We start from the raw sequence: 12,746 nt of genomic DNA, 5'->3' as shown, positions 1-12,746 counted from the left end.
TTAGTTTAAATAGATGGTCAGTGGAGAAAATTTTGAGTTCTGAACGCAACAGAATGTTTTCATAGTACATTGAACTATTCTAAAAAAAAAAAATCAAAGAGAATGATAGATATATATATATTCAAACCCAACATCCATTAATCATGTCAGTATCTGTACAGTTGCAGACAAACAAATTGTAGTACTTAGGTTGAAGTTGGAAGTTCATTATTATCTAGGTTCCTATTCCTGTATTTGAGCAGCAGTTCATAAGCAATGTGTGTGTGGGGCATAATGAGATTAAAAGCAACACAATGCAGTAATTTCACAGTTTGAGTTTGTGAGAAGAAGTGTTATTGTTTTGTCTTGCCATCAAGGTCAATGACTTTGTTGAGTCACACTTAAAAGCATCCACCCAGACCAATTCATCTTACTTAACGGAACATCGTAGCGCTCTGAATGAGAAAGGAGGCTTCTATTGGGCCAGCATTTACAAGATCCCCACTAACCATGTCTTCATTCCAGTCCTTCTCTCAATCAATTAATCAATGACAGGGCCTAATCAAGCAGGAATGAAGTGCAATGCACCCTGCTTTGTTGCACATGGGAAGACATTAGCCATCAGTCATGCAGTTCAGAAAAGCAGAGGGTTTGGTGTCATTTAAGCACTGTGTGAATTAACAGCTGATATCAGCCAGTGACAGTATACAACATTTGCAGCTAAAGTGACAGTTATCACACTGTAGAGGAATGCCCAATGAGGCTTGGCACTGGAAATACTTGATTCATCATTTCAGCTTGCCACTGCACTTGATTGGAGACACAGGCTTTTGTGCATTCTCTGAGCTTCCATGATCTAAGACCAGCCTTGCTCAACTTTGCTTCAGCCACTTTGTCTTGTTTACTCCACCAAATATCATGAAATCTCAGAAGCACAAGAAGAGATGGAGCCTTGACAAAATATTTCAAACAGAACAGATTCAGTCCTATAGTCAATTAAAAAGCAAAGGTGATGATGTGTAGCCACTGAGGTAGCTTGTTACTGAGCTAGAAAGGTGGTGGCCAGCCAGTGAGAGCACAGTTTAGTGCAGCGTTATTGAAGTGATTAATAGGCCAAAGCTAGTGTTGGAAGTCTAACATGTTGCTCGGTATGAATAATTTATGGCCCTGGGCATGGCACATCCCTTTGAAGATCCTCTTTGAAGCCAACCCCAAAAAGAAACAAGTTAAATTTTCACATGACTGAAATATTAATCTGTGATGACCCAAGCTCTTAGCACAGTCTTGGACTGAAAGTGGTCTTAAAGTGATTGAAATGATCAAAGGTTTTAGGATGGGAGCTGAGATCTATGGGTGAAAATAAAGAACACAGCAGTGAAGACAATCACCTCTTAGGTGATCAAATTGTCTCCACTTGGTAGATTTAATGCCTTAATGCCTTTTGGATATTGCACATTTGCGACAGATTTTCTATGCTTCTACAGCACTAAAACACACTGTATAATATCCTTAAAAAAATTGCAATGATTCTCTTGTCAAAAACATTTTGTACTTTAGTTTTGCCAAAAAGCATTGCTTTTATGTGGCACAAGCTTTTCTGTCCCTCTTAGCCTAAGTTATTAAATGTAAAAAAATAAAAATAAAAATAAAAACATTCCTTTGTTTAAACTACTATGAGACAAATGTGCTGAAACAATGGCAATGATAATGGAAAAATATGAACGTTTGGTATATTAAGATAAGGTCTAATAATGCCTATTCTAAATGTCTTCTAATGGTAGATAATGGATAACACAAGCCAATAACAAAACAAAAAATGTGCCATTCTGGTTAAAACTAGACTACAGAAGAAGGAATGCAATTTATTTCAAAAGCTGAAGTATAATCATCCATATTAATGAAATTGTTCATTATGGTAGTTCTGATGCCTTTAGCAAATTAATTCCTTTTGGAGCTTTCTCATCAAAGTGCTACTTCAATATCTACATTAATGGAGCTCCTAACGAATGTTCAGGAAGATCACGGCACTAAGTGCCCTCTTTTCGTAGTGATGTCCAGGACAGGAACTTTCATCTTGAGTCGAGCTATATGCTCAGGCCGGTCATTGCAGGCAGCAAGGAAAACCCTTTTTTCCACATCCTTTTTATAGATTACATGAGCATATCAGCTTGTGAGTCAGATATGAATTACATTTCTTTTTCAAAACAAAAGTACTTTTTTTTTTTTTTGACAAAATGTGATTTATGTTTCAGTCATTAATATTATAACATATTTAATATATAATATACAGTATATAATGTATATCTATAAATTAGTTTATGCATCCTTTATTACTATTATTAATGAAGGTTTTCTCTCACTCCCTCGGTTATCTCAGGGATCCTGTATAAAGGAAGTGGTGAGAATGTGTTCCTCTCGCAGCTTCCTCCCATCATCAGCACCATTATGGGGAATGGCAGACGCAGAAGCATCTCCTGCCCGAGCTGTAATGGCCAGGCGGAGGGTAACAAATTGCTGGCTCCTGTGGCTCTTGCATGGGGCATTGACGGCAGCCTGTACGTTGGTGACTTCAATTACATCAGGCGCATCTATCCGTCAGGCAATGTCAGCAGTGTCATGGAACTCAGGTGAGTGAGTGGAACTGGATGGATGATTTGAACATCAACAGCACAGATACACTCACAAAACCTGTAGAATAACTAAGGAGAGATTTTGAAGTCAAAATATTTGAAAAAGCACAGGACCCTGAGAGGCAGCATCTAGAGATTGTCTCTGTGCAAAGCACTTGACATGTCACAATCAGATTTAGAAACATTGCGTGACTGAAACATGACCACCAGTTCTCCATTCCTAGCTAGAACCGCTACTGCTTCCCAGCATGATTTGTGTCACCTTAGATCTTAATCACTTTTCTATATCCTTTGTTTGTTTTGTTTTTTCAAATGTACTTATCCCTTGGGATTTCTTCCCATTTTTCATGCTTGTAATTTAACACACAATTTCACAAAAGACAAGTATAACTGTCTTTCAAAACAAATGTTCTCACATAGAGTGTCAGGGATTCATTTTAGAGCCTCAGTCTGGTTGTTGTCAAGAATAAATAGTTGCCAGTGGTTAAGCAGCACTAAAATATTGGTCTGATCTAAGAGGTTAGTACATGAACTAGATAGATGAAGTGTAATGTGAAGTAAATGGAATAGCTGTGTCTAAACTTGCCTAACTATATTTGTTTTCCCTCCCTTTTCAAACCAACCAAAGAAATAAGGATTTCAGGCATAGGTAAGTAATATTATAATAATCATATAATGAATTGTGCCGCAGTGGTTTTTGAGAGCCATGCATGTATCTAAGAATGATCCAATTAATCCAAGATTGTAAAACTCTTTTTAGATCAACCACATTCCTTCACAGGCTTGCCCATGACACTTTTGGACATAAGTTTTAATTTTATATTTCTTAATGGAATTCGATTTCTAAAGTGAATGCTATTAAAGTAAATGTTTTTAACACCAGAAGTTGTCAAAGCACATATTGTGGCAAATGTTTGCATACAACCTTTCTGTAACCATACAGAAAGATTTAATCAACCCATTCAAGTGCACTTTATTCCATGGCTCACACTCAGGGCCTTAGCTGAAAGAAGATCCACTGTTTCATATTTTCACATTTGGCTTTTACACAGGCCAGTGCCTCAGAATGTGAATTGGATTCCAAACAGTCCAGGATATCGATTGAGTAGAGCACACTGTGTGTGTGAGAATACCCTTAAAATGGCTTTCCTTTTAGAAGTGAAAAGATTTATCTGAGCCCAGAGAAGGTCACAGATCTCTACACTGTCGTCCTTAACGAAGTCTTGACTCTTGGTCATTTAGCCACTAACGGATGTCTGGAGGGGCCACACTAACTCGTTCAGAAAGGAGCAGACTGATTGGGAGATGGAATTAATGAATGCAAATAAGCATAGTGTTATGAAAGCCATCAGTTGTTGACAGTCATTAAGATATGCATATCATCGCAGAGAAACTTCTCCCGCAAGGGAATGAAAATGATTGAAATGATCTGGCAGTCTTGAAGTCGTCATCACAGCCCCCACAAATATGTTCCAGTCACATCACATTTACTTCCCTTTCACACATTCTTTTTTTCCTTCTTCCCATCTGTCATGAGCTCACACCCTTTTGATATATGTGAAAAAACATGCTGCGATTCTGAACGTCTTTAATGATATTAATATTCTAATCAGTCTCTCATTTCATCTGCCATCTCCAATTGCAATGTCAAACCAATAATTTATGAGTCGCATCGGCTGGGTTTGACAGCAGACTAATGTCTTCTCTCATAACTCCTACTGTTTATATTTGTCTATCCAAGTAACAACCCTGCTCACCGGTATTATCTGACCACGGATCCAGTGACCGGGCAGCTGTACGTGTCAGACACCAACTCTAGATGCATCTACAGCCCACGGGCACTCGCGGGCAGCACAGTGCCCCAGCAGAACGTGGAGGTGGTGGCGGGAACTGGAGATCATTGCCTGCCTTTTGATGAAGCTCAGTGTGGAGATGGAGGGCCAGCAACAGAGGCTCTTCTCACAGGACCCAAAGGTATGGAAATAGCAATAACTAGTAGTTTCAGCCAATAGTCCAAGGAAGGATTATTAATAGTAATTGTAAATTGATAATCATAGCAGTGATTGATGCTTTGCTTTTCAAGTAACAGTGTTTTTTTGTTCAGTGGTGGTTTAAAAGCTTGGTAACATCTGAAGTGCTTGAAATTAATTGTCTGAGGCACCAATTGGACTTTGATTGACATGAAAGATCATCCCAAAGCACTGTAAGCTTTTAACACAGTATTATGTGGTGACGTTTTTGATTGCCGCTTCAACGAGGGAAATGGAAACTGACAGCCCCAGGATAGGTACTAAATTATTTGACTGAGCCAGACACAGTAGATTGATGAAGCTGCTATGAAATAATCGTGGCTTCACAGATATAAATTATAAAGTGTCACTCTTGTCTGGAGAACACAGACAGCATATTTCAGCATATAAGCTTAGCAGAGCTCAAAAGAGTTGTTTTCATTGTTTTTGAATAGGCTATATTTAATTTATCTGTCATTTATACATGAATACACACACTGAATGATGGATACATTAGTGTAGGTATCATATACTGTACAGTATTATGATATGGACAAGTATGTAATGCATTGAAGTGAGATGTTTTTACACTGTGCAGAGCTCTACATTCAAGCCATCATAACTAGAAAAAAAGTGTAAGGCACTGGTGCATCCCCGCATTTTCCTTGGGTGGGACAGAGAGTTTTTCCATAACTGTCAGTTCACTTTATCGTAAGTTCCTCAGAAACACAAACCCAGGTCTACCACTCAGCTAAACACACATTTACCCAGCTGCAGTTACTATAGCAACCCACACTTTCATAATTTGGGTTTAAAAGTGGGTATGATGCTTTCCCACTTCATGCTTTTGTCAAATACCCTGAGAAGACATACAGACCTACAGAGACAGAGCAAGGGAGAGACAGAGAGCAACCATAGACAGAAAGGCTAGAGGGAGGGAGAGATGTTCTAATACACCCTATTCCACTTTTTCCTTAAGAAATAATTCAGCAGTGGGAAGCAAGATGTGAATAATTGAGGGCGATGCTTTCTACAGTGACCTGAATAATGGGAAGCCAAACATGACACATGTACCCGCTGTCTGGATCAGGCAAGCAAGGAGCACAGCTGTGTGACCTGTACATTTTTTTTCTTTCCCTCTCATCTCTCAAGGGATTGCCGTTGATAAGAACGGACTGATCTACTTCGTGGATGGGACCGTGATCCGGAAGGTGGAACAGAACGGTATCATATCAACCCTGCTGGGGTCCAATGACCTTGCGTCTGCTCGACCTTTGAGTTGTGATTCAGTTATGGACATCCATCAGGTGACAAGTGAAAAATACTCAAACATTCAAGTAATTTATCATTGACCCATTCAATTAAATATATGAGTTGTGGTCTATTTACTTGCTTTAGATCTCATGCTGTTGATTGTTTATAACAAAGTAGACAGTGGAGGATTAAATCTTATCCAAGATACAGCTGTATATCTCACAACAGAACAGCTGCTTGTTTAACTGCATTATTTCTCTGCATTGCATGATTCCTTATTTATTTGTCTTTAGGTGTCATTAGAATGGCCGACGGACCTGGCTGTCAGTCCAATGGATAACTCTCTGTTTGTGCTGGATGGCAGCGTGGTTTTGCGGATCACTGAGGAGGGGCAGGTCAGCGTGGCAGCGGGCAGGCCCCTGCACTGCCCCATGCCTTCTGCAGACATCTTGGTGACAGAAACACAGCGAGCCACGCATATTCATCTGGAATCCCCCAGCGCCATCGCTGTCTCCTTCAATGGTGTGTTGCACATCGCAGAGACAGACGAGAGGAAGATGAGCCGCATACGTACCGTGGCAGCAGATGGTGAGATCACTCACCTGGCGGGGGCGCCTTCAGACTGTGACTGCAAAACCGATGTCAACTGTGATTGTTACCAAACAGGAGATGGCTTTGCTAAAGATGCTCGGCTGAATGCGCCATCCTCTCTTGCGGTAGCTCCAGATGGAACCCTGTACGTCGCTGACCTGGGAAACATTAGAATTCGCATGATTGGAAAAAACAGGCCGGCATTTAACAGCATGGGCTTGTATGAAGTGGCCTCATCCACTGAGCAGGAAGTGTACATGTTTGACAGTAATGGAACGCACCAGCATACGGCAAACTTGATCACTGGAGACTTCAAATATAACTTCAGCTATAGCAATGAGGGGGATTTGACCTCAGTGGCTGACAGTCATGGGAACACGCTACGAATTCGCCGAGATGCCAGTCGACTTCCCGTACGCATCGTTGCACCTGACAACCAGGTTATTTGGCTTACTATAGGCTCAAGTGGTGGGCTGAAGACCCTTGGCACACAGGGGCACGAACAGGTGCTGCTAACTTACCATGGCAACAGTGGCCTCCTGGCAACAAAGAGCACTGCTAATGGATGGACAACATTCTATGAGTAAGTATGTTTTAGGCCATATCCATAATAATCCAGTTTCAGTTGTCTAACATCATTGTTTTCCAAAGTATGTGGTAATGGAGAGTGTTTTGCCCCATCTTCGGTGGAGGAGAATGCAGTTCTAATGGGAGAGAGTCCTTAAAGTGGCAAAATGAATGCATTTTTAAAAGGAAACGTATTAGTGCGGATGTGGCCTAAGAGTTTCGGCTGGTTATTTATTGATTTACAAAACCTTTTTTACTATATTTTTTTGTTTAAGTTTTGTTTACACTTTACAAAAAAACAAAAATAATAAACAAAACTTTGAAAAAAGAAGAAGAAAAAAAAACAGCTGGACTGCCTTGTGTACCAATACAAAGAAAGTAGTGAAAATACAAGATATTCAAAATAAAAAGATGTAAGATCAGATAGTTCTACACTACAGAGGAAAACAAGAAAAAAAATGTTTTGCAAGAATTATAAAAAACATTAAGCTTCTTCCAAACAATCCAGGAGAGGCCCCCATATGGCTTTAAATCGCTTTTGTGAGCTAGATTCACTAAATTCACTAAGATGCTCTATTATATTTTTCACTGTTCCATTTGAATAATATCATAGAGCATCTTATTTAACCATCTTTTAAAGGGGTCATGAAATGAAGAATACAATTTTCCTTGATATTTACACATATAAGAGGTAACTGTACTATAAAAACATACTGTACATTTCAGAACTCATAACTTCCTCCCCAGTCTAAAAAGAGCATTTATAGTTCCCACCCATCTGCAGTGGCAGTTTCTCAGGGCCAGCAAAGCCTTCTCGTAGCCTCTACGTGCCAAGTAAATAAATATTTTTCATCCTTTCATTCTCAATCACCTTTTTGCCTATGTATTTTTAATCGCTTTCCACTCTTAATTAATCTACAAACAAACAGAGAAAAACGAAAAGTTTATCCAGTCAGAATTTATTCCTTGATGCTTACAAGCAAAGTGTGACAACTGTTTCATAAATTGCATGCCCAAAGCCAAGCTCGTTAGCCGAAGCATGGCGAGTCTGAGCTCCACCCCCTCAGGCCTTCAGAATTTCCACAGAATTCCCCAACAGTGCAAATGAATGAGCAATTAAAGTTAGATTGTCAGATTCATCAGCCAATCAGATTGATTTATTTGTTCTTGGTGGGTGTGATCTTTAGGATGTGTCCCAATTGAGGCCTTCTAGCTGGCCTTGAGTGACGCAATCATGCTTTAAGTGATGTACGTAATTCAAGAGTGAAAAGCGCGAGATCTTGCTGACGAGTCGGCTGTCACTGCCACATCACCACTGAGAAAGAGATCCTTATGGATTTAAAAACACGAGATGTTCTGCATGACTGTGTGATTGCTTAATTTATTAAACAGGAAAGGAGGACTGATTTTCACTTCAAGTAAATTGGTAAGTGCTTTTGGCATTGTTATAGCAACATCAGGAGTTTTCTAAGTGTAAATTAGGCTACTTGAGCATTCAGTGTCAGATCAAGTTTTGAAAAGTAGTGCTGCGTTCCATTCAACTCGGAAAGTCGAATTTTACAACTTCCTACTAGGAAAAGTGCAATGGAATGCATTTTGAAGTCAGAATTACAACTTGTAGGCTTGTGCAGAAATTCTCAACTCCGATTTCGCCGAGATGCAGGGGCATGATGTCACACAAACATGTCGACACTCAGGGAGATACACAAAGTAAGTGATAAACATTCACTTTATTAAGTAATATCGATAAATGAGTTCGTTTCCACATTACATGATATCAAAGCTTGTTTAACAAATGCCTGCAGAAATAGGTGTATAAAACATGGTAAATTATAATCTCTTTTGATAATCGTAAACCTGAAGCACAAATGCTAGCGCTGCAGCATTGTTTATCAGTTGGGTTGCTAGGAGACATCTCTAATGAGAATAAAACCCCTGCTAAGCTAACGGGAGCATTGCAGTTCCGAATATCGGGGAATGGAATGCATTTATGGTCAGAGATATCAAGTAGGAATATCCCACATCCAACTTGAATGGAACGCAGCATAACCGTGTACCCTGACAAAAAATTTATTGCAAGCAACATTTAAATCGCAAATATTATTAGATAGATTTTTCTAGGTATTATAGCCCTCCTTGGTAGATTCATATGAAAAATTATGATTTTTGAATGTCTGTTCGGGAGACATTCATTTCACAAAACAGTCATGCTGCAGTTAAAATTAGGCTTGCTTGAGCGTTAAGTGTTGTTTGAAGTTCTGGTTTTCGTGCATGGACGTGTTTTTAAAATGTCATTTGGTATTACTAGTTAGCTGCGACATAATGTATGATGCCCAAAGGCATAGGGTGTCCTGGTTACTTGCGTAACCTCTGTTCCCTGATGGAGGGAACGAGATGTTGTGTCGATGTAGTGACACTAGGGGTCACTCTTGGGAGCCCGAGACACCTCTGGTCTTTGATAAAAGGCAGATGGAAATTGGCGAGTGGTATTTGCATGCCACTCCCCCGGACATACGGGTATAAAAGGAGCTGGCATGCAACCACTCATTCAGGTTTTATGCTCAGGAGCCGAGACAAGGTCTGGCCATTTCAGCGGGTAGTTCAGCATTGTGGCAGGAGGGACACAATGTCTCGTTCCCTCTATCAGGGAACGGAAGTTACGCAAGTAACCAGGACGTTCCCTATCTGTCACTCACTCGATGTTGTGTCGATGTAGTGACACTAGGGGTCCCAATACAAAACGCAGCAACTGGCTGAACTGTGTTACATGAACTGGCAGTGTGTGATGGGCAGACAATTGTGTGCCTCTTAGCCAGCGCACCAGGCCGATACGTAACCTCCCCCAACATAGTTATGAGTGTTGAACGGCCCTTTGGGGACAAGTCGACTACCCAAAAGATAGAGAAAGGCTAGCCCAGTCGTGGCCTCTTTTCCCCTTCTTTTTTCCACTCCCTAAAAAAGGGGGGAATATCCGACTGGGCCGACCAGGTCTAGTCGGGGGGTGTCCCTCCCAAGGGGAGGACACCGCGGAGACCGCACCTCGCCCAGAGAGGGGGGGATATTTAATGGAAAAAACGTCACATGGTCTTGCTGACCATGTGGAGAAGTCTCCCAACGGGGGAGGAGTTACTACAAACATGGAGACTGTGGCAGAGGGGGCTCTTCCCAAGGAAGATGCAGTTTGCCAACAGGGAAACGAATTAGCGGAAGATATACGTCGCATGGGGTTACCTTACAGGGAACCGCCACATGCGGAGCACCTACCCCAGAACAGGGCTCTTAGTTAGCACGTGTACTGGGCCGGCAGGGAGTCTCTCCGAAGACTCGACTGCCATAGGGCTCGGAGGAAGTCAACCAGGGAACATAGTTTGTGAACACTACTGGGAATTAATGGTGCACGTCTTCGGCTCAGGGGAGGTGAAGGGCGCTATGTGCAAGCGATACACCCGGCCGGCTATCCCGGGCTTATCCGCTTGTATTGCTTGCCACTACCCAGGATGAAATCGGTTCCACCCGGAGGTTGTAGAACCTCGCAAAGGTGTTGGGTGTTGCCCAGCCTGCTGCTCTGCAAATGTCTGTTAGAGAGGCACCTCTGTTGAGGGCCCAGGAGGCCACTATACCCCTGGTAGAATGGGCTCGTAGCCCTACCGTGGGCGGCACGTCCTGGGCGTAATATGCCATAGCTATGGCATCAATGAGCCAGTGGGCGATCCTCTGTTTGGAGACAGCACTTCCTTTCTGCTGTGCACCAAAGCAGACAAAAAGCTGCTCAGAGATCCTAAAGCTCTGCGTGCGATCCAAATAGATGTGTAAAGCACGCACCGGACACAGCAACGAAAGGGCTGGGTCTGCCTCCTCCTGGGGCAGCGCTCACAGGTTCACCACCTGGTCCCTAAAAGGGGTCGTGGGAACCTTGGGCACATAGCCCGGTCGGGGTCTCAAGATCACGTGAGAGTAGCCCGGACCGAACTCCAGGCACGTTTCGCTGACAGAGAACGCTTGCAGGTCTTTTACCCTCTTGATGGAAGTGAGCGCAGTCAGGAGGGCAGTCTTCAAGGAGAGTGCCTTAAGTTCAGCTGACTGCAAAGGCTCAAAGGGGGCTCTCTGTAGACCCTGAAGAACTACAGAGAGGTCCCATGCGGGAACAAGGCGCACTCTGGAGGGGTTCAGCCTCTTGGCACCTCTCAGGAACCTGATGATCAGGTCGTGCTTCCCTAAGGACTTACCGTCCACTGTGTCATGGTGTGCTGCTATAGCAGCAACGTACACCTTCAAGGTGGAAGGGGACAGCCGCCCTTCCAACCTCTCCTGCAGGAAGGAAAGCACCTATCCGACTGCGTATCTCTGGGGGTCTTCCTGTCAGGAAGAATACCACTTAGCGAACAGACGCCACTTAAATGCATACAGGCGCCTCGTAGAGGGGGCCCTAGCATGAATGATCGTGTATCAGATGGTGCCCCGCCCCTGAGAAAGAAGCTCTTTCTAATTCGCCAGGGGGGGCTGTTGCGAGGAGCGTGAGGTCCGAGATCCACGTCTGGGTGGGCCAGTAGGGTGCTACCAGGACGACCTGCTCCTCGTCCTCCCTGACCTTGCACAGAGTCTGTGCAGGTAGGCTCACTGGGGGAAACGCATATTTGCGCAGGCCAGGGGGCCAGCTGTGTGCCAGCGCGTCTATGCCGAGAGGTGCCTCGGTCAGGGCGTACCTGAGTGGGCAGTGGGAGGATTCTTGGGAGGCGAACAGGTCTACCTGTGCCTGTCCGAATTGATTCCAGATCAGCTGGACCACCTGAGGGTGGAGTCTCCACTCTCCCCTGAGGGTAACCTGCCGTGACAGCGCATCCGCTCGGCCGGAGGGACAGGTTCTATCGCACCCTTCCGTAGGAGGGTGGCCATCTCCGTGCGCAAGGTAGCAGCGTTTTCGTCCTTCACTAGGGTGAAGTGGATACCGCTGAACCTGGGCGGACGCCTGGCAAACTGAATCGCGTAGCCAAGTCAGACGGTCTGGACCAGCCATCACGACGGATTGAAAAGCGCAAGCCACGCATCCATTCGCAGCAGGGCGGAGCTCGAGGTGCTAAACCACGTCGTGGCCGTGCTGAGTCTAGGAACATCGAAGCACTTACCTGGCTCCTTGTGACCACCCCCGGAACAGCCTGGGACGGGGGAGGAAGAGGCCTGTCCTCGCAACCCGTGGAGACTGTCACATCGTTGGTGGATGTGTGCCACAGCTGGGCGCGCAGGGGCGGGGAGAGGGTGCAGTCACTGCAGGGGGACGCCCTTGGCGACAAGTAGACGGTGTGGGATCTTGAGCCATGCCGGGGCAGGATATGCCGGAGAGCCTCCATCTGCTGCTTCACCGTCGAGAACTGCTGGGCAAAGTCCTCGACGGTTTCACCAACTAGGCCAGCCTGGGAGATAGGGGCAGCAAGGAACCGTGTCTTGTCGGCCTAAACCATCTCGACCAGGTTGAGCCAAAGGTGGCGCTCCTGGACCACTAATGTGGACATCGTCCGCCCGAGAGACCGCGCCGTGAAAATCTGAATGAGTGGTTGCACACCAGCTCCTTTTATACCCGTATGTCCAGGGGAGTGGCATGCAAATACCACTCGCCAATTTTTATTGGCCTTTTATCAAAGACCAGAGGTGTCTCAGGCTCCCAAGAGTGACCCCTAGTGTCACTACATTGACACAACAGAAAGCAACGTTGCCATGGTCA

The 12,746-nt window shown here is 44.0% G+C and overlaps 1 protein-coding gene across 3 annotated transcripts in view; it reads left to right on the top strand.

Moving 5' to 3' along the window:
* The window catches only part of LOC127417877 (teneurin-3-like), a 209,726-nt gene that overhangs the window by 177,191 nt on the left and 19,789 nt on the right, over positions 1-12,746 (top strand). For all 3 annotated transcript variants that reach the window (XM_051658120.1, XM_051658119.1, XM_051658118.1), the window contains 5 exons: positions 2,357-2,606; positions 3,238-3,258; positions 4,351-4,583; positions 5,771-5,925; positions 6,166-7,046. In XM_051658120.1, coding sequence (XP_051514080.1) covers positions 2,357-2,606; positions 3,238-3,258; positions 4,351-4,583; positions 5,771-5,925; positions 6,166-7,046 — 1,540 coding nt within the window. The remainder of the gene's footprint in view (positions 1-2,356; positions 2,607-3,237; positions 3,259-4,350; positions 4,584-5,770; positions 5,926-6,165; positions 7,047-12,746) is intronic.

Source organism: Myxocyprinus asiaticus, chromosome 27, assembly GCF_019703515.2.
Source record: "Myxocyprinus asiaticus isolate MX2 ecotype Aquarium Trade chromosome 27, UBuf_Myxa_2, whole genome shotgun sequence".
NCBI classification, from domain to species: domain Eukaryota; kingdom Metazoa; phylum Chordata; class Actinopteri; order Cypriniformes; family Catostomidae; genus Myxocyprinus; species Myxocyprinus asiaticus.
The sequence above is the reverse complement of the archived record's forward strand: the minus strand, read 5'-3'. Positions and strand labels throughout refer to the sequence as shown.